This window comes from Garra rufa, chromosome 13 (genome assembly GCF_049309525.1).
Source record: "Garra rufa chromosome 13, GarRuf1.0, whole genome shotgun sequence".
Classification (NCBI taxonomy): domain Eukaryota; kingdom Metazoa; phylum Chordata; class Actinopteri; order Cypriniformes; family Cyprinidae; genus Garra; species Garra rufa.
In genome coordinates this window covers 41,267,176-41,292,461 of record NC_133373.1, presented here as the reverse complement: position 1 = coordinate 41,292,461, position 25,286 = coordinate 41,267,176, and the positions used below count along the sequence as shown (strand labels likewise).

The window sequence follows — 25,286 nt, the reverse complement described above, 5'->3', positions numbered from 1 at the left end:
ACCTGCACACCTGCCTGAGCTCACCAGCGGCCATTTGTGTTCACTGAGGTGATCAAAATACAAAAAAAAAAAAAAGTGGAAAAAGTGGACGATTTACAGGCTTTGTGTTTGTGTCCCCATCACGGCATTAGCAGACAAACACAAGACATCCAACCTCTATCTTTTAGCAGAGTGTTTTTTTTTTTTTTTTTAAATCAAGGTTGCAACGTGTGAATTTCAAAAGGCACAAAGAAGACTTTGATCTCAGTCACTACAAAGTCCTAGAGAGATAGAGAAAAAAACTCACCAAATCATAGTGATGTGTTTCGGAAATGTTCATTCAGTGCTTTAATGCTCTGCACTTTTTCAAAGAGACTATTAATAACATCATAAAATGACATTTGTAGAATATTTAGCTTCTACAATATGGCACATTTCCAAGAGGAAAATCAATATCCACTGATAAATAACCAACAAAACTATACTTTTTCTTATTTAAAAAAAAATAAATAATACTTTTATTGCAGGAAAGTTGCAATAAATTAATCAAAAGTGGTGGCAAAGGCATTTAATGTTATAAAAGAGTTCAATTTCATTAAAAAATGCTGCCGTTTTGAACTTGTGATTTTTTATCTATAATAAATAACTGAGCATCAAATCATCATATCAGAATGATTTCTGAAGGATCATGTGACACTAAAAACTGGAGTGAAATTACATTTTTAAATATATTTTAACAATTGTAACACTATTATAGTTTTTACTGTATTTTTAATCAAATAAATGCATCAAAGTAATACATTCTGATGTCTAGAACAACATTACCTGATGAATCACATTAAATAAATGAAATAAATTTTCAATTTTGATTTCATGCTGATTTTTAAGATCCTATCTAGGTACACTACCAGTCAAAAGTTTTTGAACAGTGAGACTTTTAATGTGTTTTTTAAAGAAGTCTCTTTTGCTCCCCAAGCCTGTATTTATTTGATCCAAAGTACAGCAAAAACAGCAACTTCTTGAAATATTTTTGCCATTTAAAATAACTGTTTTCTATTTGAATATATTTTAAAATGTAATTTATTCCTGTAATTTAAAAGCTAAAATTTTAGCATCATTACTCGTCACATGATCCTTTTGAAATAATTCTAATATTCTCATTTGCTGCTCAAAAAAACATTATTATTGTTGAAAACAGCCGAGTAGAATTTTTTCAGGTTTCTTTGATAATTAGAAAGTTGAGAAAAACTGCATTTATCTGAAATAAAAATATTTTGTAACATTATAAGTGTCTTTATCATCAATTTTGATCAATTTAAAGCATCCTTGCTAAATAAAAGTTTTCATGTCTATTATTTCTTTCCAAAAATCAGCATATTACAATGATTTCTGAGCGATCGTGTGACACTGAAGACTGGAGTAATGATGCTGAAAATGTATCTTTGATCACAGGAATAAACTACATTTTAAAATATATTCTAATAGAAAGCAGTCATTTTAAAGAGTAAAAATATTTCACAACATTTTTCAAAAAAAATGTCAAATCTTACTGTTCAAAACCTGTTGACTGGTAGTGTACTTGGTTAAAAATCACACAGTGATAGTCAACAGAAAAGTCACGTAGTTAAACAGAAAGCCAAAAACGTCTAGAGCAAAACCGACAACAATTAAGCAGCTTTAGAAAAACACTTTTGAGACTTTGTCTCAAAGCCGATGACAGCATTTCTGATAATGGACATGTTTCCCATCAGTGTCCGTAACTAATTCCAGACGCAAGTTGTCATCTCCCATGGATTCATGTCCTTCGTCTCACACCCGCCCCTCCCGTTGTTAAAGGCGCTAGTGCTCAGTAGGAGTAGCACAGCATAATGAAAGCATCTTTCCAAGTAAATATTTAATAATGGTGAACATTGCATGACTACATACAGTGTCTGTGTAAAATTATGTACGCACATTTCACAACAGAACCTTTTAATAACACACAAATCAATAATTGATATCTTTGTGTTTTAACACAATGTCCATTCTTTCATTTTCAGTCTGCATTGGTAAGTTACCAGAGGTAGGTGTTATTTATTGCCTCAACAACTGCAGTGTCACAAATCTAAGATGCCAAATACTTAACCGTGACGACAGGTGCGTTTATAAATGGGTGGACCAAGGTTAGGCCATGACAGTACAGTAGTAGCATTGTAACCGGAGCGATCACGAGGGTGCTGCACCATTTACTGTCTCCTGAGCTGGAGTAATTTACCGGTCCTGAAATCTTCCCACAAGGCCACTGGACTTGATGAGAACTGCCCCTTCAGCTCAAACTGGCAGTAAATTGAGGGGAGGAAATAGTCCCAGGCAGTTAAATAAAATCCGACGGTTAAGTGGCAGAAGATTTAAATGCCCGACCGATCACAGAGTGGGAGTTTTTTTTCCCCCCTTGACACTTGCAATTCAGCCATGAGTCATGAGAGGGAACAAGGATCCCTCCCATAAAATCCTGTTAAAGACATACCATACCATTACAGCTGAAAAAACACCAACCTGTGGTGTGACTGGACAAGGGATAATCAGACAAGAAAATGACACACTCCGGGAAATACAGTCAACGCGAAATCATGGGCGTTACGTCATGTAAATGCAGCTATAAAACAAGGTGTAGCTGTCTAGATGGTTCTAGGAAAGATCACATACATGTATATCAATGTCTTTTTTTTATTCAAATCATCTAGAAACAAACACGTCAGCATATGAATAACCAGTCAGTAAATGAGGCTAATTAAAGGTTCACATGCTTTGAATACACAAAATCTGCTTTGTTTTGATACAGACATCACTTAAGTAATGATATCTTGCAGTTTAGTAAGTGAGTTTCAGTGACTGCAGACTGATTCAAATTTGAGTCTTTTTAAAGATTTATGAATAATCATGTGACACTGAAGACTAAAGAAATTGCTGCTGAAAAATCAGCTTTGCCATCACAGGAATATAGTACATTTTAAGATACACTAGTCAAAAGTTTTTGAACAGATTTGTAATGTTTTTTAAAGAAGTCTCTTTTGTTCACCAAGCCTGCATTTAGGCCCCGTTTACACTGTCAGTTAAATGCGACCCAATTCCCATTTTCCGAATCGTGTGACTGTTTTGAAATCACAGGAATAAATTACATTTTAAAATATATTTCAATACAAAACTTATTTTAAACAGTAAAAATATTTCAAAATGTTACTGTTTTGCTGTACTTCGGATAAATGCAGCCTTGGTGAGCAGAAGAGACTTCTTAAAAAAAAAAAAAAACATTAAAAATCTTACTGTTCAAAAACTTTTGACTGGTAGTGTATATTCAAACAGAAAAGCGTTATCCTAAATTATAATATTTCAGAGCTGTTTTTACTTTTTTCATCAGTGAATGCATTAAAGGTTGAAAGGTTAAATACTTAACAGACTGCAATATGAAAGTTATAACTCTAAGTATAAGCAATGCAAGCCTTAGCAAGCCCTTAAAAGCATTTAGTCTGTCCCTCGAAATTAACCCCCCAAACACCATTTAGAGAAGCCTGTGCCAAAGAAAGTTGCCATCTATCTAAATGGTGCACAGCGAGAATAGCAGGGCCTGACAGAAACCACTGATTGTTTTTCACAGGACACCATTCAGCTCTGTCTAACAGTCCGAGCAAATGACAGCCAACTGGGACAAACACTCTCTATAAGACAGGAACAAAACGTGCTTTCTAAAACGGGCTTCACTGGTGGAATACATCACAATATCAGGGGTCTGGGTGGTTTCTAGGTGGTTGCTTACTGGCTCAAGTCAAAACAACCCACCCAGTAATGGCTCAGGTCCTTCTTCAAACACATGTGACCCTAGAGCACAAAACGGGTAAATTTGTAGCAATAGCCAAAAATACACTATGTCAAAATGATCGATTTTTCTTTGATGCCAAAAATCATTAGGATATTAAGTAAAGATCATGTTCCATGAAGATATTTTGTACATTTTCTACCGTAACTACATCTAAACTTAATTTTGATTCGTAATATGCATTGCTAAGAACTTCATTTGGACAACTTTAAAGGTGATTTTCTCAATATTTAGATTTTTTTGCACCCTCAGATTCCAGTTTTTCAAAAAGTTGTATCTCAGCCAAATGTTGTCCTATCCTAACAAACCATACATCAATGGAAAGTGTGTGCATTCCACGTGTATATTTTGGTTTTGTGGTTCAGGGTCACATATTATAATGATTTCTGAAGGATCAGGTGACTGAAAATTCAGCTTTGCGTTACAGTAATAAATTACATTTTAAAATACATTAAAAAAGAAAACGGTCATTTTAAATTGTAAAAATATTTCACAATATTACTGTTTTGAATAGATTTTTAATCAGATAAATGCAGCTTGTGTAAGCATAAACAACTTCTTAGTAAGAAAGTTCTCAGAATATCTCAGCATTCATAAGAAATAGAGAGTAAATAATGATAATATCTTTTTGCATTCTGGAAAACCTGTGGGACTTGTGTAACTCATAGGTTTGACAGATCCAAAAGTGTGTGGGAGTATGTGTGTCCATGCAAACAACAGTATCAGGTTTAACTTGTCACACACACACACACACATCAAGGCCTCTAAATTATGTAACAGCACACAGTCCAATTACATCTGCCTTGAACGGACTTGTACATAAGGGAAAAAAAATTGCTGATGCATCCAGTTACGTCTGATTAATTCACAATTTATCAGGTAACAGTTTCAATGATTAGTTTTCCCATCCCTTCACATCCATATTTTCATTTCAAAGCCTTGTTTAAGCAACATTAACACACAGTATGTGACTAAACGGTGAAACTTTGCAATAAGGTGAAACTCTAGACTTGTTTAAACTTTCATTAAGGCCACACACTGGCACTAGAGTGAATGGACGCGATGGTTAAAGAGGGGAATTCAAGCCACACACCGAGGGTGTGCCTACTGGTCACTTTAAATAGTTTATAAACAAACAACACTCTTCATAAATGCATCTCAACAGCAAAACCAATCCAACACCTCCTTCCCCGCTTGTCCGTAGAAGCCAGACTGCCCGTGCCATATGGAAGTGATTTTTTCGAGCAGGATTTCCCCCAAGGTTCACGCCAAGCTCTACACCACCCACCAGAACCAGACAGCGTACAGAGGCCCATCAGATACCGAGCCATCCGCACCGCCGCACCTACAGCTACCACCAACCCGCAAAAGCCACCCAGACGAACCGTCTATCCCAGCATCTGTAGCCCGAGATGGCGCGCACGTCATTCTTGTAACATCCATACGTGTGATTTCAGATTGGGCAGAGCAGGTTTCATAAACAGAAACAGATGAAGTGAAGACATCTGTGCAGGGAGGAGCCGCCTTTCATGTCAAAAGACGTTCTCTGGGGCCGAAATCGCTGTCTAGTTCAATAAACATCTGAGGGGCGGTGTTGTACTTGGAAACTCTCTCCTGCAGAGGTCATCTCCCATACATGCATTGTCTACTTGTTACAATATTATTGCTCTCCGTAGGTAATGTCCCCCCGGCTCGGGGCCCTGGTGGGGTGGAGAGCTACAACGGAAAGGCCCGGACGACTGCCAAAGAAAGCACTTGCTCCGCTCAGGTACAGCCGTGTTACAATGCTGAGAAAAAGATCTGCAGATTCAGGCTGGTGTTAAGCTTCAAAAAATGTTAATGGACTAAAACACAAGTTGAGACTGTTTATTGGCCTCATGGTGGTCTGCATACATTAAACACAGATATAAAACATCCAGTGTTTGCATGAAACCATGACAATAAAAATAAAAGGGTGGTATTCACATATGGAGAAGAAATATTTTTTCTTTCAGGATTTTTTTTTCTGTATTAACTTCTTCAAAATTAAAAAGTAATTCAAGGTGGGACTTATTAAAATCATTGTCCATGATTTTTCCAATTTAAAATTTTCTGGACTCTGTTTTAATGGCTAAATTACATTTTATAAATCAAAAAGCATGTATAATTAATTGAAATCATGAAACTTACAATCTAAGAGCAATTTATTAAAAGTTTAACAAAATTAACATTTTTAGGGCCCTATGAAATACATTTTATTTGTCACTCAAATTCAGCTTTATTTGACCATATTCTGTGTTTTCTATCCTGGATTCTATTTTAATGGTTTAATTACATTTTAATAACCAAAATCATCTTTAATTCATTGATTTTATTAGAAAAAAAAAACATTACTTTTCCAAAAATACTGTTATATATTTCAAGGCATAGAACATTAGTTTTCTTTTAATCAAATGAAAATTAAACAAATCCTACAAAGCCCTACCTTTAGTTTATGCCACAGCCTGCTAAAACCATAATTTGCTACTTGTTATTATTAGTGGATTGCAGATGGAGTTGAGGCCATGGCTATTGTGGAGAGGGGACAAAAAGCTTTTTTTTTTTTTTTTTTTAAGTACCCAAAGTACTTTTTAAAAGTGTACACTTTGTCATTTTTTTTAAAGTTACAGAATTAAAAAAAATAAAATTAAATAAAAAAATTCTAAATTAAATTATTCACAATCCACACTCTGAGGTTCTGATCTAATTTGAAAACCCCTCCGATCCAAATCAAAAGATTTGCAATACGTGTTTCAAAGTCCCGACTTGAATCAAATGATTGAAGTTCCAATCTAAATCAAACAATTTGCATTACGCGATTTGAAGTCCCGATCTGAAACTAATGAATTGCGATACGCGTCTGATTGTAGTGTCTCAAAATAGTGATTCTGCGTTTCAAAAAGCTTCATTTCACCCATCACTACGTGCTTTTTAAAATCGTTACAAGTGATGCTGAAATTAGAAAATGAATGGCTCTTTTAATTTGATCTGGTTTTTGCTAGTAAATCGCTTGAAATAAATGATTGAAGCCATGAGTTTGAATCAGAGCGCTTCCTATGTAAATGACTCAATTGATTTGGTTAATCTGTTCCTCTTTTCGCATCTTCAGCCATGTTCACATGACACTGTCAGTACTACTACTTACTTAGCTCGATTGTTTTCTGACATTAACAGAAATAAGCAAAAAAGTAGAAGTCTTTTTAAATTGCGTTAATTCTGCATAAAAAAGATACGTGCCTATTGACAAAATTAAACACTTATTTCATAGATACACTGTCTTTCAATAATTCAAGCTCTTTTCAAATACCTCTTCAGGAATATTGCTATTCTCAAGGGTTTTCTAAGCTTTAAAAAAAAATTAAATTAATTCAAGCACCTTGTACAAACCCTGTAAATAGCAGCCATATCTAAGCTAGTTTTATTTCAACTAATAGTGCAGCCCTACAAATGCAGTTGTCACTGGAAACTTGTTGCGTCACAAAAAGTTAGTCCATTTTTTCCAACTGAGATCCAAAACGCATTTAAGAGCCAAATGAGGCGATTCGGGAAACAGAACATCCTCTCTGAGCCCTGTGGTTGTTCCACGCTGGTCTAAACCATCAGTTATTAGGCGTTTCCTGGGCTGTGATTTAGCAGAGTACTTTTCAGACAGCGAGTAGCTGACAGGGCCGTCCCCGTTCTCCGTCCCATGAGAGCAGGAGGCCTTTCTGCTGTGGTTGAACTCTCATTCCAGTGTTATCATAAGGCCAACACACACACACACTCACAGGATGGCTGTGCTTATCTCCTCTGTCCAACACAAACAGAGAGCTGACGCTGTGGTCATTTTCCCTCAACCCCTCTCAGCAGCCGAGCTCGGGCCCCATAATTCAGCAGAGATTACGAGTGCTGAGGTCTAAGCGTGTTTTATTTTTTTTTTTTTTGCTTGTATGCACGGCCAGACTGAATTCTCATATTCTTCGCTGAAAGAATCCTCAAATTAGCTAGTATTTAATCAGATTTATTAGATATTTAATAAAATACACTACCAGTCAAAAGTTTTTGAACAGTAAATTTTTTTATGTTTTTAAAGAAGTCTCTTCTGCTCACCAAGCCTGCATTTATTTGATTCAAAGTGCAGCAAAAACAGTAAAACTTTGAAATATTTTTACCATTTGAAATATCTGTTTTCATTATGAATATTTTAAAATGTAATTTATTCCTGTGATTTCAAAGATGAATTTTTAGCATCATTACTCCATTATGTTGAAACTTTCAGGTTATCTGAAATAGAAATCTTTTGTAACATTATAAATGTCTTTATCATCACTTTTGATCAATTCAAAGCATCATTTTTAATTTCTACAATGTCTTTGCCAAAAAAAAAAAAAAAATGTTACAAATAATGTTACAAAAGCCTTTATATCAGATAAATGCTGATCTTTGGATCTTCTTATTCATTAAAGAATCCTTTAAAAAAATTGAGAATTTTCTGAAGGATCATGTGACACTGAAGACTGGTGTAATGATGTTGAAAATGTAGAAATTTAGATGTTTTCAAATAGAAAGCAGTTATTTTAAATAGTAAAAATATTTCACAATATTAATGCTTTTGGTGTATTTTAGATCAAATAAATGCAGACTTGGTGAGCAGAAGAGACTTCTTTAAAAAAAAAAATGGTATTGTATTTAATAAAATTATCCAAACTAATACAAGACAAGATACTGAATATAAAATATGAATTTAAATATTCTTGCATGCATGTTTAAGTTTAAAATGCACCCATGTGCTGCTGAATGAGGCTGTAGGATCAGCTATCAAAACTGCACAATAAAGAGCATTCTCAGTGCAACATGCATTACAACAACGATATCAGCCGATACGATACGGCCTGATTGTGCTCTGAGAAATCACTATTTTGTACTCGAAACAGCGCTGAAGTAATAATGCAGCCACTGCGCCGTACCATGAACTTTTCAACAAGCTGCAATGATGTCATAGCCACACATTCTATGATGTAACATTCCTTAGTCCAACCAAATGTAAAGTTCTATTGTGCTGAACTATGGACAGGAACACTACGACTCGCAGTTTCCAAGATAATATACAATCACAGTCTTACGAGGAGCGTGAATGAACTTACACAATGGGTGGTGAACGCACACCCTATTTCGACCGAGTGAGGACGTTCAGAGCTAATGAGTCTGAACACACAGAAAATAAAACGGGCTCTGAGTGTCACTGAATAAGTTGAAAGTGTGGAACATTCCAGAACAATGAAAAGGGGCCTATGTGTGCCTCAAACATGGAATTTCCACACGCTTCGTTTTCCTTAATTATGTGAGGAAAAAGGCTTATTCCCATCAACCTACTTATTTGACATTATGACTAATCTCACCAACATTTCATTTTACTTTAATTATATTTGGATTAAATTTTAATCGGTACAAAAATCTCTCTATTAAGGACATGACAGCACAGCGAGCACACAATATTATAAATCATACTGAAAAAGAATGTATTAGCACGGTTATACCATGGTAACTTGAAGTACTATCTCAAAATCTTGATCTATAAATAAATGTACACACACATACAGCATATATTTTGTAAATATTTTCCATGTATATATATTTATATTCACATAATTGATATTATATATAAATATTTTTAATATATAAACAAAACATTTTTCTAAATATATATACACATGCATATGTATTTATATTAGTGGTGGTGGGCATTAACGTGCTGCGTTAACGTGAGACTCTTATCGTGCGATAAAAAATATCGCCGTTAATCTATTCTCAAATTTGGGTTGGGAGCTGGGTCTAAACTACGCAAGATATGACGACTTTCACCTTGATAGTTTAACGCGGATGTATACCGAAGACTATAGAATATGGTCGCGCGTTTACGTCTCCTCCGCCAAAACACAGATGGGGTCGCGTCGTCCTCCATTCATAAAAACCGAATCTACTATAGCGAAATGCCACGTAAATTCGTCGTTTTTTGGATTCATAAATCAAATGTTGGTCTGTCACTTAATTCAAATCGCGATATGGACTAGTGTATGTGAAAACTGAAATGCAAAAAGACCGTTTTAATATGAATCCGATATGTTCCGTTTGCCTAGCTGTATGTATGAATGATGGAGACGAGCCTTCACTACACGCATACTGAAACACACGTGACGCTCCCGGTAATTTTTGGCATTTGCATCTCACATGAACAGATCAACTCAATCTCCAAAACTGCTGTGAGTGTCACTTTTACCGTTTCATTTGAGAAAACTAGCATCATATCATACTGTATGACACAGAAATTTCACGGCAACCTGTCAAAATAAAAGTACGGTGTAACATGTAAAAAAATTAATCTATGCCCACCCCTAATTTATATATACACACACAATAAATAAACAGTAGTACACACACATATTATTATAAACAAAAAACTTTTTTTTTAATTTTAACTTTAAAAATTAAGGGAAAGAAATAGTAACATGATATTACCAATACACAGCTGCACCATGGCAAATCTTGGTATATAAATCATTAAAAAATAATAATTAATAGGGATTCACCGAATATTCGGCCACCGAAAATGTTCGGCCGAAAATGGCCCAAAAGGGCATTTTCGGTGTTCGGCCGAAAGACTTTTATCACCGAAACAACTCAGCCGAAACAGTATGTTGACGCAAACAGAAACCGCAGCCTGCGCGTGCTTGTCTGAAGCAACACGTCTGCGGTGTGGACGTATATCAGTACTGTATATCTGAGAGAAAGACCCACGGATAGCGATTTGCAAAACATGTAATGCCGAAGTTTCAAGAGGGGTGTGTCTGCAGTCGTGCGGGCAGCCAGTGATGAGAGCAGAGAAAGAGACAGATATAGCTTTCAGTGAGTGAAAAACAATGGCTTTACGTTGGTGTTACGTCACAATATTTTAAAGATTTGTCCTTTCTTTATACTGTATTTTTATAAATATTTATGTTTTAAACCATGGAGGTGAGCCAATGGATATCACACAAGCAACGTGAAAACTGCGCTATACTGTATGTGAAAGTGAAAGTGAAAACTGACAGTGCTTTCAGCATCTGCATTCTCTCAGAGACAATACGAGGCGATTATACTTTATATGCTGATATTAATTTAGTCCCCTTAATATTTTTCTTGTGCCCTGAACATGGTGGGAAAAAAATAAAAGAAAAAGAAAAGGTTTGTTTTTTGAAAGACTTAAAGCTCTTAATTTTCATTGATGACTGCAGTTTTATTTAGGGGCTAAGAAAGTCTTAATTATGATTTCTTAAATGTGGGGACTGAAAGACAAGAATTGCGATGAAACTTCAAAAGGCTATCCATTGAATAAATATGAGCGCTGCACGTTTCAAAGTCATTTGCTGCGCTGCTTTGTGTAATATTATTCTGACAGCGCCTCCTGCTGGAAGAGAAACGCATAGAGTTGTAAATGTGAACTGATGGATCCACAAGATAATGTGTTATAAAAATGTAAACAATTTAAAAAATATGTATGTATGTATATGTCATTTAATTAATAAAATATTTGATTGATAACAATTGGTTAAATTAATATATTTGATTTATTCTTTGAAACTTTAATATTAATTTCTAGTAAAAATATTAATATTAAAAACTAGTTCAGTGTTAAATAAATATTTTGAAATTGTATTTTTGTTATTTTATTTCTCTGAAAAGCAATGCAAAATAGTAAAAAGCAAATTTTTACTATTTAATTATTGTAATGGTGAAAAAATTGGCAAAATAAATGGAAAAAAAAAGGGAAACACCGCGTTCGGTATTCGGCCTTCGGCCTTCGGCCAAGCATTTCATTATTATTCGGCTTCGGCTTCGGCCAAGAATTTCATTTCGGTGCATCCCTAATAATTAAATAAATAAATAAATTTTAAAAAAATGTTTTTTTTTTTTCTGTAAAAAAAAATGTTTAATTTTATGAAACTAAAACATTTCTTATAAAATAAGAAATAAGAGATAAAATTGCTGTCAAGCGATTAATTGTTTGAAAGCACAATTTTTTTTTCAATTTCAACATAAGAAATAAGGGAAAATCCTGGATCCTGGACCAATAACCAGTCATAAGGGTCTAAAAAAGCTGAATAAAAAAAGCTTTCCATTGAGGTATGGTTTGTTAGGATAGGACAATTGGCCTAGATACAACTATTTGAAAATCTGGAATTTGAGGGTGCAAAAAAATCTAAATATTGAGAAAAGTGCTTTTAAAATTGTCAAAATGAAGTCCTTAGCAATGCATATTACTAATAAAATTATAATATATTTACGGTAGGAAATAAAAAAAAAAAATCTTCATATTAATAATATCTGGCTATTGCTATTGCTAAGGGTCACACATTGAATATATTGGTCCAGGGTCACACATTACCAATACACAACTGTACCATTGCATCGCCACAGTACTTTCTGTAACTGTTGGTACCAAAGAAAAAAAAAAAAGTGCAGTAAATAAGAACAGGCTTCAAGAACGGTCCAGAGCTCTTGGACAAGACGTTCCAGCCTGCACGCCAACTGAAAGAGAGTTTTTTATGGTCATGGGAGGACACACGCATAGTGTAACAACAAATGATACATTCCAAAATGTGCAACACGCCGCAAAATATTTGGCTAAGCTTTGAGGAACATTTGCACTTTAGAAATAGACTTCAGGAGGGTGTGATAGGTCGGATTTCTCAACACTAAGAACTCAAAACAATACCATGAGAGACTTCCTCTCATGATTTGAGAAACATTCTGCAACAAAATCCGATATTTGATGCCCAAGGATATTTAGTGACTCTGGGGAATAGAAACAGAGAATTAACTGAAATAAACACATTAAAAAAACTGCTGTCTGTGTTTGTAAATTGATGATAAGGCATGTTGGAAAGAACAGCGTAAACAGACAAGTCAACAGCTTTGAAAAGCTGTCTGATCCTGTGAGGTCACCTGTGTGTGACTACACACACACACACACACACACACACACACATACACGCACAAGGACAGAGGGACTGCGCACAAAGGGTGTTTGTTGAATAGAATGATGGCCAATCAGGTCAGCCCTGAAGCGGCCACTGACTGACCATCGGGGCCTCCCGGGAGATTAATAGAGACTGACAGGCCAAGGCTAGGGTTGGGATCAGACCTCCCATTCACAGGACATCCATCGAGTCTAACGACAGCCATTCAGCACAGTGACAATAAGGCGTTTGTGTGCACAGGCCGCAGAACCACCTCTCAAAAACAACAGGATCAAAGTCAATGGGTGGATGAAGGAAATCTAGGTGCCTTGATCTTGGACTAGGTGGATGGGTGATGCATTATATGCCAGGAACAACTGCTAAAAAAAAAAAAATAATAATAATAATAATAATAATAATAATATACTGCATCTGACTTACTACTTGTAGTCCATTTTATATCCAAAAAGATGTGCGAGCACTAATTAGTGCAAGTCTGATTATTATACACTACCAGTCAAAAGTTTTTAAACTGTAAGATTTTTAAATGTTTTTTAAAAAAGTCTCTTTTGCTCACCAAGAATGCATTTATTTTATACAAAGTACAGTAAAAACAGTAAAACACTGAAATTGTTTTTTTATTTAAAACAACTGCCTTCTATTTGAATATATTTTAATATGAAATGTATTCCTGTGATCAAAGCTAAATTTTTTAGCATCATAACTCCAGTTTTCAGGGTCACATGATCCTTCAGAAATCATTCTAATATGCTGATTTCCCGTTCAAGAAACATTTATTATTATTAACAAAACAGAAATCTTTTGCAACATTATACACTATAGCATTCAAAAGCTTGGAGTCAGTATATTTTTGGGAAGGAAAATAGGCCTATAGAAGTTAATACTTTTATTTAGCAGGATGCTTTAAACTGATCATAATTGATGATAAAGACATTTAAGTTACAAAAAACCTATTTCAGATAAATGCTGTTCTTCTGAACTTTCTATTCATCAAAGAAACCTGAAAAAATTTCTACTCAGCTGTTTTCAACATAATAATAATACAAGTTTTTTGAGCAGCAAATCAGAATATTAGAATGATTTCTGAACGATCATGTGACTGGAGCAATAATGCTTAAATAGAAAATATTTCAAAATTGTACTGTACTTTGGATCAAATAAATGCAGGCTTGGTGAGCAAAAGAGACTTCTTTAAAAAAAAAAACGTTAACATTCTTACTGTTCAAAAACTTTTGACTGGTAGTGTAAATTACTATCATTCTTTAAAATCATTCTTTGGTTTGTGTTCAACACAAGAAAGAAAGTCATACAGGTTCAGAACAACCTGAGGGTGAGAAAATGAGGACAGATTTCACAATTTTTGGGTGAACCATGCCTTCAAGGTGTTTAAACGTTAAACCATCGCTTTTGGCCAAAATACCAGTCTATAATCCATAATAACAGTTCCTCCAGTGAAAAAGTTCATTGCTTGTTGTCCTTTCACATCAAAATCCACCAACATATTGGTTTAGAATGGTTTTGGATTGTAACCGGTGCTTGATCTGTGTATATTTCTCTCCTGACTCAGATCTGATTACAATTGGGAATACAACAAGTGATTCATCCTAAGGAGGCAGATCAACATAGGAAGTGCTCAAAAATACCATATGACAGGCGTTGTTAGATGAGTACGGGCTAGAAGGGAAGATCAGGAAAGAGAGGAAAAGAATTTTTTTTTTTTTTTTTTATTGAGTCAGATAGTGTCGAAAAAGATGGGTTTTCAGCAGTCGCTTGAAGACAGTAATGGAGTCTGCGTTCCGGATGGGGGTGGGAAGATCATTCCACCAGGCAGGGACGTTGAAGGAGAATGTTTTGGAAAGTGATTTCGTGCCTCTCTGTGGTGGTACAATAAGGCGTCTTTCACTAGAGGATCTCAGACTTCTGGAGGGAGTGTAGATGCGTAGTAGTGAATGGAGGCAGGCAGGTGATGAGCCGGTGGCTGTCCTATAGGCCAGCATCAGTGTCTTGAATTTGATGCGAGCCGTAACCGGTAGCCAGTGCAGGGATATGAAGAGAGGTGTGACATGGGCCTTCTTGGGCTAATTGAAGACGAGCCGTGCTGCTGCATTCTGAATCATTTGTAGAGGCCTGATTGTACATGCTGGAAGACCAGCTAAAAGAGCATTGCAGTAGTCCAGCCTGGAAATGACCAGGGCCTGGACGAGGAGTTGTGCAGCATGCTCTGTTAGGAAGGGCCTGATCTTTCTGATGTTGTGCAATGCAAACCTGCAGGATCGAGCAGTTTTAGCTATGTGGTCTTTAAAAGTCAATTGGTCATCAAAGATTACACCAAGATTTCTGGCTGAAGTCGATGGGGTAATTGTTGATGAACCTAACTGGATGGAGAAGTCATGTTGTAAAGTTGGAGTGACGGGAAAGACAAGGAGCTCAGTTTTAGCTAGATTGAGCTGTAGATGGTGTTCCTTCATCCATGCAGAGATATCCGCCAGGCAGCCAGAGATCCTTGCAGCTACTGATGGATCATCTGGTTTGAAAGAAAGATAGAGCTGTGTGTCATCAGCATGGCAATGGTAGGAGAAGCCATGTGCCTGTATGATGGGGCCCAGAGATGTGGTATATATGGAGAAGAGGAGGGGTCCAAGAACTGATCCCTGAGGAACCCCAGTGACCAGTTGATGAGTTTTGGAAACCTCCCCTCCCCAGGCCACTCTGAAAGACCTGCCAGAGAGATAGGATTTGAACCAGCGAAGTGAAGTCCCTGTGATGCCCAACGATGAGAGGGTAGACAGAAGGATCTGGTGATTTACCGTGTCAAATGCTGCAGATAGGTCCAGCAAGATGAGTACTGATGATTTGGAATCAGCTTTTGTAATCCGCAGGGCTTATTATAGCAATATTATAGACAGGTGAATTGCATTCAAATTTTGATTTATCACAAATATCCAGTTTGTGGATTATTTGCATTACTTTTGGATTACTGTGATGTTTTTATCAGCTGTTTGGACTCATTCTGACGGCACCCATTCACTGCACAGGATCCATTGGTGAGCAAGTGAGGCTAAATTTCTCCAAATTGGTTCTTAAGAAGAAACAAACTCATGTGCATCTCAGCAAATTTTAATTTTTGGTGAACTATTCATTTAAAATGAAAATTGAAATCCTATATGCAATGAAAGAAGTGATACTTTGACATAAACAGTAACTTTAACGTAATTACTGAAACATACAAACTACTTGCAGCTCTATTTTGTAAAACATATCCTCTGTTGACAACCTCTCATGCTGAACTTGCACAACAGGGCTGATGAGCTGTTTTCAGCCTGTAGCTGGGAAATGAAACGCTCTCCTGCAGGAGGGAGGGTGAGGCACATGTGTGTGCGAGTGGAATGTGGTCGCTGTACGAGGAGGAAAAGCATGAGTGTGGAATACAATGATTCCGATAGGAACCCCACCCTCGGCACCACGTGAGGCCACTTGTTATGATTCAACACGCAGCCTTTGCACAGGAGCTCAGTCAACGGCTGCAGGTTCAGAGAAAAACACCAGCCGCAGTCGACAAAAAGCTCAACGAAACCTGAACATCTGCGTCACTGCAGGAAATCACTGAGATTCATAAACCCTGACTTTTTCACAAAAAGATTTTGAATAATAAATGAACACCAAATGACTTTGGACTTTTGGGACTTTTGGAACTGCAAAAAGATTTAGGCAATTGTTAAACAGCGATATTTTATAGACCTCATGAAATCGGATTTAAAAAATCTTGTAGATTTTTACTCCACGTCTCTTATCTTAGAGCATTTTTACATGTTAGTGAACTAAAATTTGACCAAATTAATATATACTCTTAAAAGCAACATTTTAATTTTTTCTTTTCTTTCCCAACAATCTGTTTTTTTCCAAAAGACGTTGCTTGATTTATTGCTTTCATTCACAACACAATGTCAAATATGATTTTTTTTTTCCAGGTTGTGATTTAAAAAGGCTATTGGCCATTTTAAACAAAAACATCTCGCCCCCACTTTCCTGTTTTAACAGGAAACACATCAACACTGTGCTTGAACCATTTCACAGGAGTTTTGTGTTGAGATAGGGAACAGGTTCAAGACTGAAAAGACTTATAAAAAGCACAGATATTCTTGATGCCGAACCCAAAAGCGCATTATAATCCCCACAGATTAGGGAACTATGGATTAGGATTTTTAAATTACTGCTGAGGGAAACCTCACGAGTTTTGTACATACGCAATTACAGTGCGGACCGCAGTACATTCCTCAAAAAGGAAATGCAGGCTCAGATTGTGCATATAAAGGCACGGAAATCACCATGGAGATGATTTCCCAAAGAGCCACACGCTGTTGAGGTGACAAGCCTCATAATTTCTAACACAACATTTTTAGACCCATAAAAGTGTTGCATTTTCTTAGCTCGTGCACCTCATTAAACACAAAAACTCTCTGATGCCCTGAGAAATCAGAATTATGCGGTGTGTGATTATAATCCACCAGTAAGCACTGTGTACTAATGCAGCGCTTGTTCTGCAAAGAGGTCACATCTGATGTTCTCTAGCATCACCAAGTATAAAATTACACAAGATGATGGTTTGTACACAAGAACACTATTATGCTTTCAAATGCTGCATAGCCACTGCCTCTAGTAAGTTATCAGCAATATGTACATAATGCATTAACATGCAGAGAGACTGTCAATGCATAAACATAATATCAGATATAAAGCTCTACAAAATGTCAACTACAAGAAATAAACAAAGGTTCTTTATTGGTATTGATGGTTCCATGAAGTACCTTGAAGATTCACAGAACCTTTTAAACACAGAAAAGGTTCTTTACAGTCAAAAAAGGTTCTGTAGATTTATTAAAATGTTCTTCAAAATGGTTCTTTTAAGAACTGATCACTGAAAGGATATCTGGAGAAACCAAAAATGGTTCTTCTATGGCAGGGCTATTCAATTAGATCCATTTGAGGGCCGGATTATCGAACTGGAAATTTGCAGCGGGCCAAGGGGATGGGGGCCGTCCCGATCTCTTTCTAGGGGGCCTATACAATTACACTGAAATGCATTTTCACTAAAATGAACTAATATTACCAACACCAACATCTATAAAAGGTTAAGGTGCTGTCTGTCAATCAATTAAAAAAAAAAAATCACACATTTTTTTTGTAATTAATCATGAATAATCGCATATTTATATATTTATACTGTCATAATTTCACAATGAACCTCCAAATTAAGGTAGAAACAACAAAGTATTTTTAAATATGTGTTTAATAGCATCTTTTTACCAAGTAGCCTATTATTAATGAAGTATTGATTTCAATATTGCTACTGGTGACTCTATTAAATGAATTTTCTCTCAGTTTTACATATTAATTATGTCCATTCAACATTACAGTAGAATTGAAAGCCCAACATTTAATAGGCTCTGAAATATATAACAGCTTTTAATTTAGGTGATTTTAAAACAATCTTCACATAAACTATAAATTGTATATGCATAAAATAGACAGATTATTATTGCCATATACTGGTTATAATCGATATTTTATGTTTTTAATTTTACATAAGTGTTTGTTTACCACAGAGTATATTTTGGCCATCAAGATAACATTCAAATTGGATCATAAGAGCTTTAAAGTGCTTAAAATGGTTGTGCAAAATGCTTGAAAGTCATTGAAAAGTGCTTGAATTTCTCTCTCAAAAGGTTGTACAAACCCTGAAATGAATAATGAAACATTCGACTTTGCTTAAGTTGGTGTGACTTCTGGTTGTCTGACATAGCGTACATCAGCGCTGTTAAAAACAGAATTCTGAGCAGAATTTGAATGATTCTCACTGATCTTTCAGCAACCTTAATTCATTCTGGGCGAATTCAAACACTTTTCACTGGATCTCGCAGCACTGTGCAGTAACAGTGTCGCGAAATCAACTTTGGTTCCCGATGCTGTTCTGAGCTTGGACAAGTGTGTTTGCGTTGCGGTTCGAGCTGATAAATGGTCCGCGCTGCGCAGCTCAAATGTGGCGCGCTTTGGTTTCTCTTTCGCTTCGTTTGCCGTTTAATGTTTCTCATATGAAACAGAAATAGCAGCGCTTATGAGTTGAATAACGCGGTGGTCGCGCCATTGCGACCGCTCACAAAATTTAGTCGCACCGGCAGAAAAAATGCAGTCTGGAGCCCTACAAGCGCTTGTCAAATCTGCCGTCTATTGATGATGTTGCGATCTCCGGTAGATTGTTGTTGTTCTTGGCTCTCTTGCTTTTCTTTTTTGGCTGGCCCGCCGCCTAGTGGACAAACTAATTAGTGCAAAAACCATTCAAGCCACCTGCTGCTCCCTCGGGCCGGACGAAGATGATTGGCGGGCCGCATTGGGCCCGCGGGCCGCCAATTGAATAGCCCTGTTCTATGGCATCACTGCAAAAACACCCTATTGGAACCTTTATTTTTAAGAGTGTAGTGTTGACATGATACCAAAATTTTGACTTCAAAACAACACCTAACTAAATTATCTCGATACTTCTACTGAACCAAAATCAAGACAAAAACATAAAACAACAGGAAAAGTAATTTAAATTAGAATTTAAATTTTAAAAATCCCTGCATTCTCTCATTTGAGTAGTGTGTGTCTACCCTGCTTTTTGAGCATTTCCTCCCCCCTTTGTAAAAAAAAAAAAAAAAAAAAAGAAGCAACTACCAGTCTAGGATACAGGTAAATATAGATCTTTGCAACATTGGTAAGTTAGCTAAAAAGATAAATGCAAATTAGACTGTTATTATTGACCTCAATTGCCCCGCCAAACTCAAATGGTGAAAAAGCATGCGTCACGAAAAAAAATAAAAAAAGCTATTCTTTACAATACCAGTCCATGAATAATCTTGTACTAATACCTAAATTAAATATTAATTTAATATGAACTAATGATGAGTTAAGGAATGTAGCAATTAAGAACTAACCCTAACTATGACATAAGTCATATGAATTCATATAACAACTAACCTGACTACATGTTTGTTAGTTAGCCTGATGTATTAATTAACACTTCGGGGCAAGTTGGGGTCACATTAATTCATATGACTCACGTATTTAAGGTTAGTTCTTGATTAGTACACACCTTAACTCATCATTAGCACATATTAAAGTAATATTTGATTCAGCTATTAGTACATGAATAATTACGTACTGTTATTGTAAAGACTTGTAAAGGCTATATTTGAGGGCATGAGCTAGGGGTGGGAAATATGGCCAAAATCTTTTCACATTATGAGTAATTTTATTCAATGATACAAATTTATATCACGATATAGTCATTTTTGTTATTTTACCTTTGTTAGGACTAATAAGAACATATACAAATACAATAAAACAGACATAAATTAAATAAATCTTGTTTTTTGCTACAGTATGTATGTTTAACAGTAGCATTTAAGTAAGCGAATACAGAAATTGAATGATAAAGCACCGCATAGTCTTCACTGTATGAATTAAACATTCACACATTGATCTTTATTAAAGCTATTAAAGTTAGTCAGTCAAGATCAGTAAGTGATTTTCCCCCTTTTATTGTTTGATTAACATTCTAGATACAGACAGCAGAGGAATAGCTTCACAGATCCAATTTATTGATACACATGCATTTTCTTACTCAGCTGTTTATGTTTACTTAATGAGCCAAGATGGCATTTTAACATAACTGTGTGTGTGTATTTGAGCACTGAAGTGGAATAACATGAAAAAAATTAAGAATTGTATCGTTTTACTACCGCAACACATTTTTAGTACGGTCAATAAGTGTAAATGGTCACTACTAGATTAAGTTAAATTGCTTTAACCGTGAGAAAGAAAAAGAGAAAGCCTGTGCGCTCAAATATTTTCCCATGTGCACAGGTGACACTGAACTCTCACCTGCTGGGAACAAGCCAATCAGGTTAAGCAAAGATACTAACAAGGGAAAACCTGATTTGATTACCATTTCACATCACCTTTACCCTGAGCTATGCATTCGTAGTGAAATATGCAGGCTTACTCTTCGAAGGTATAGCCTCTAGAACACTTATCAAGTTTTGATGCACAAAAGCTTTTTTTAACAACAGTAAATCTTCCTTTAGCTTAAAGAGTAGAGCATGGTGCTACTAACAATGCCAAGGTCACAGGTTTGATTGCCAGCTGATAAAACTTGTTCCTTCAATGCAATGCAAGTCACTTTGAATAAGAGCACCTGCCAAATGCATAAATGTATACTGATTATTGTGTTTAACTGCTTGATAATCACACATAGAACTAATCCTTAATCATTTTCTGCTTTTAGACACACCAACAGCTAAATCATTCAACACTTCCCTCGGAACAGCCTTGTTTACTTGACTAATACCAAGCAATTGCAATAGATAATGGACGTAACCAGTCTTACTAGTATTATAATACTTAACCAAGACTCTTAATTTAATGCTAGCTAAAATTAAAAGCCTTCTAGAATTGGAAACCCAGAAGCTCATTCCAATGCGTCACATTGTCCAGTTTTTCATTATGTCTAAATGCAGTGGGAAACCCTATATTAAAGAACAAAAGCATAATATCAATTTAAAATGTCAGCCAAACCAATTATGGGTTTATCCCTAGAAACAACTAAACTTCACAATCATTTTTATCCTATCAGTCATGCAATGGGTATCTAACACTTGCCAAAGCGGATGTCACAGAGCCAGTCTTAGCCAGTGTGAGACACATGGGAATGGAATCACAAGACGTCAATAGGGTGGGGACAGTCAGGCCTATGAAATTTTGGTGGACAAGATACAAATGCAGATACAGGAAATGATGGCATGCACATCTTTGATCCTCCATTTTTCTAAAAACACAGCAGCGACTGGTGAAAAGCTTGGTTTTTGTATTTCAGATTCAAATTTATTAACATACCAATCAGTTCAAACAATTAACTGATGCACCCTTCTTAAAAAGCTCAAGTAATCTTACTAAATTGTCATATTTTTAACGTTTATGCGATGTTTCATTGACATTTAATCCTTAATAGGCACTTTATCCAAGGCGAATTACAAAAGGAGCAACATCGCAAGCAATTTATTCTAAAAACAGGGAGCTAAAGAAAGCGATCCGACTTCATAAAGAATATGCACGCATATTCCAACATGAAAAGTTGCGCAAAACAGGAAGACGCCACATTGCAGATACCACATGCAAAACAATCCCTATGACAATCCCAGAAAACCAAGCTGATGAATTATGCATGCAATAAACGACTAAGCTAGTTAAACACACTTGCTTATTTAAAGTATAACAAGGCATTTTTTTATGTCTGCCCTGGATCTCCAAATATGATCTGTAAACACACCGCAATCCCAAATGACTGTTATATTAAAGCTGACAATGAAAGCACAGCATGAGATCATCTATGCACTACTACACTAATCCTTAGATATAAACAGATCACATTTCCAGACCAAATACAGACAATTATGCTACATGTTAGCATTACAAAAGCATTGTTTCATCTATCTATTGCTAAGCCACTCTGCTTTAATATTATGGATAATCATCAGTTGAAAACATCTTAAAGTTGATGTATGCAGATGTTAACTGGTGGACTGGAGTGGTGTGGATTACTTGTGGATTGTGATGTTTTTATCAGCTGTTTGGACTCTCATTCTGATGGCACCCATTCATTGAAAAGGATTCATTGGTGAGCAAGTGATGTAATGCAAAATTTAATTTCAACTCAACTCATTGGATGGCCTGAGTGTGCACAAATTATCATTTATCAGATAATCGGTAACTAAATGTCTGGTCTACTGATATTCTGTATCATTCATGTCTCCAGAAATAAAGCACCCTTCAATGCCATTAGGCCACTGTGCATTCCACCTTAAACAGCAGCATTTCACAGGTAAAGTAACCTACTTATTTAATGGATTGTTTACATAAATGACTCCTTACATAATTGCCATTCATCTCAAGTGAGAAATGCAAAGCATTTAAGCTTAACAGTCCTTGTCACAACCCAAAACAAAAAGATAGAAATAAATATGGAACCACTTAGATTGCAAAACAGCTGTGTACAGTAGGTCATGGCATAACTAATAATAAAGATCTCAGTTTTTATGTATATGTAAAATGACATTATATAAATATTTAAATACACTATTTTCATTATGTTTTGCAAATATAAAAATTGGTTCTGCACACTGGTTACTGGAACAAAAATAATCAATACTGCATGTAGTAAAAAAAAACAAAAAAAAACAAAAAAAAACAATAATATCAGTACATCTCTAGTTATACAATGTGCCAGTGAATAAAATGTGACAAAAGAAGCAGGCTTGGCAAATCGGCTGTCACAATTGGTTGGAGGACGAGACGATTACGTCATCATCTGCTCTTCAGCACTCCTGCTGATCTTAGGAGTTTGTGCTCTTAAAGGGGGTTCTCAGTGAGGTTCTGTTAATGCATTGTCCACTTCTTCCTAATCACCCTCTCCAGACCAAAACAAACCTAATCTAGGCTTTTACTATGTCGCATCAGCAGGTGCCCCTGGGACTTAATATCACTTATGCATGAATTATTAAGGGCAAAAGAATATTCTCAGAGCCTACGGAGGTTTCCAGTAAATCAGCAGGGAAGACCCCCGACCTGATGCTTTGCCCCCAACCCCCTTCATTCAATGCATTCATGCACTGCCCGCCTAAAAACACTAATTCCCTACCAAATCTGGCGTGCAATCCAATGCATCTGCAGAAGCCAAAGCATATGCATGCAAACCAACGCGTGTTAAACACCCAATTTATCCCACTAGATGCATCTAAAACATGCTTAGCTAACATTTAAACCAGAATAGCAATGCATTCTCATGCACCAGATTGACAACGTGCATGACGCTTGCGTTATAAATACCTGAAAACACACACTGTGCAAATAAATGAGTGCATTTCAGGTTACATCACTTATATGACCAGTTTCTGTTGACAATTGATGGATATCCTAACAAACCGCGTTTATTACATTCATCTACAACATCATCCAGCACTATTATGCAGCTGCTTTGATCTAATCTGACAGCTTTGCATGCAGCTCTCTGCTACAAACTGCAAGCACCGATTTTAGCCCGGTAAATGAAAACGAAAAGGCCAGTATTGAACAGCAACAGGGACTCAGCTAAAAGTGTCCGCATTTTATTCATACTAGACTATTTACGCTTTACTTCAACACAGGAATAACCTGCCATTAACTGACTCATAAATGCATTAGATAAGTCATAACAAAGCTCCTGTCGTGATTTCGCCGTTCCAGAGCCACTTAAACGTTAAAATAAAGATAATATATGACAGATCAAGCGCACGTTTCTTTACTATAACCATCTCGAGTGCTGGGGGAATGAATCTCGCGGAACGGACAGTCAGGAGAGCGTGCGGCCTGTGCTCGTTCGCGACTCCGCGGACTCACCTCAGTCGGTTGGCTGATCTCGAACAGGTCGAGCCGGTTGGCGTTCCAGTGGTTGATGATGTCGGCGAGTTTCCGCCGCTCCTCCTCTCGGCTCCCCGACATTCTCAAATCCCGACTAATTCTAGTCAAGCCGGAGAGAGAAACAATCCGCCTTTTTCCTCACTGCTTCGGTTTTATCCACTCAAATGGGCTTCTTATCCGACGACCTGAAATAAAAGTGAATCTGTTACACCCAGAAACTGGGCTTTCGAACGCGGTTTCTGTGGTGAGTGTCGCTCTTTCCCGCAGTCGCCGGTTAATGCACCTCAGCTCTATCGTCAACCGCTTGTACTGTTTCCGCGTTCCCAGCTCTCGTTTGTCTTATCGCGCTCCGTGCGCGCTCCCTGTGGCAAAGCGGTGGGACTGTCTGGAGCTGTGCGCGCGCCCCCTATATTCCACACAAATTCACAAGGGACGCTGGCGGGAACGCGCACAGGAACAAATAATGAAAGAACTTGTCGTGCCAGCCACTTGCTGCTCCATTCAAAATACTTTCGTGTACGCGGATGTTGTTTGATGAAATTCAAATAATATATATATATATTGGCCATGTCCGGTCTATCATGAGCAACCGTGTGTGTGTGTGTGTGTGTGTGTAAATAAATTTATTTGCAATAAATTTGATGGAATTTGTATATATATATATATATATTTATTTATTATATATATATATATATATATATATATATATATATATATATATATATATATATATATATATATATATATATATATGTGTGTGTGTGTGTGTGTGTGTGTGTCTAAATATGTCTATATATGTATACCCATATATACATATATATAAATATTTATGTATTTATGTATCTATATATATATATATATATATCAGGTCTATATAATATATTTATTTTTATTTTATATTATTTTATATTTATTTTTTTATAAATTTGGCAGAATTTGCATATATATAT

The 25,286-nt window shown here is 36.2% G+C and overlaps 1 protein-coding gene across 21 annotated transcripts in view; it reads right to left on the bottom strand.

The window, feature by feature from the left end:
- afdna (afadin, adherens junction formation factor a) overlaps positions 1–24,647 on the bottom strand; it is a 162,819-nt gene extending 138,172 nt beyond the window's left edge. For all 21 annotated transcript variants that reach the window (XM_073816838.1, XM_073816839.1, XM_073816841.1 and 18 more), the window contains exon 1: positions 24,316–24,647. In XM_073816838.1, the coding sequence (XP_073672939.1) occupies positions 24,316–24,417 (102 nt within the window). In that variant the 5' untranslated portion in view covers positions 24,418–24,647. The remainder of the gene's footprint in view (positions 1–24,315) is intronic.
- Positions 24,648–25,286: the final 639 nt, after the last annotated feature.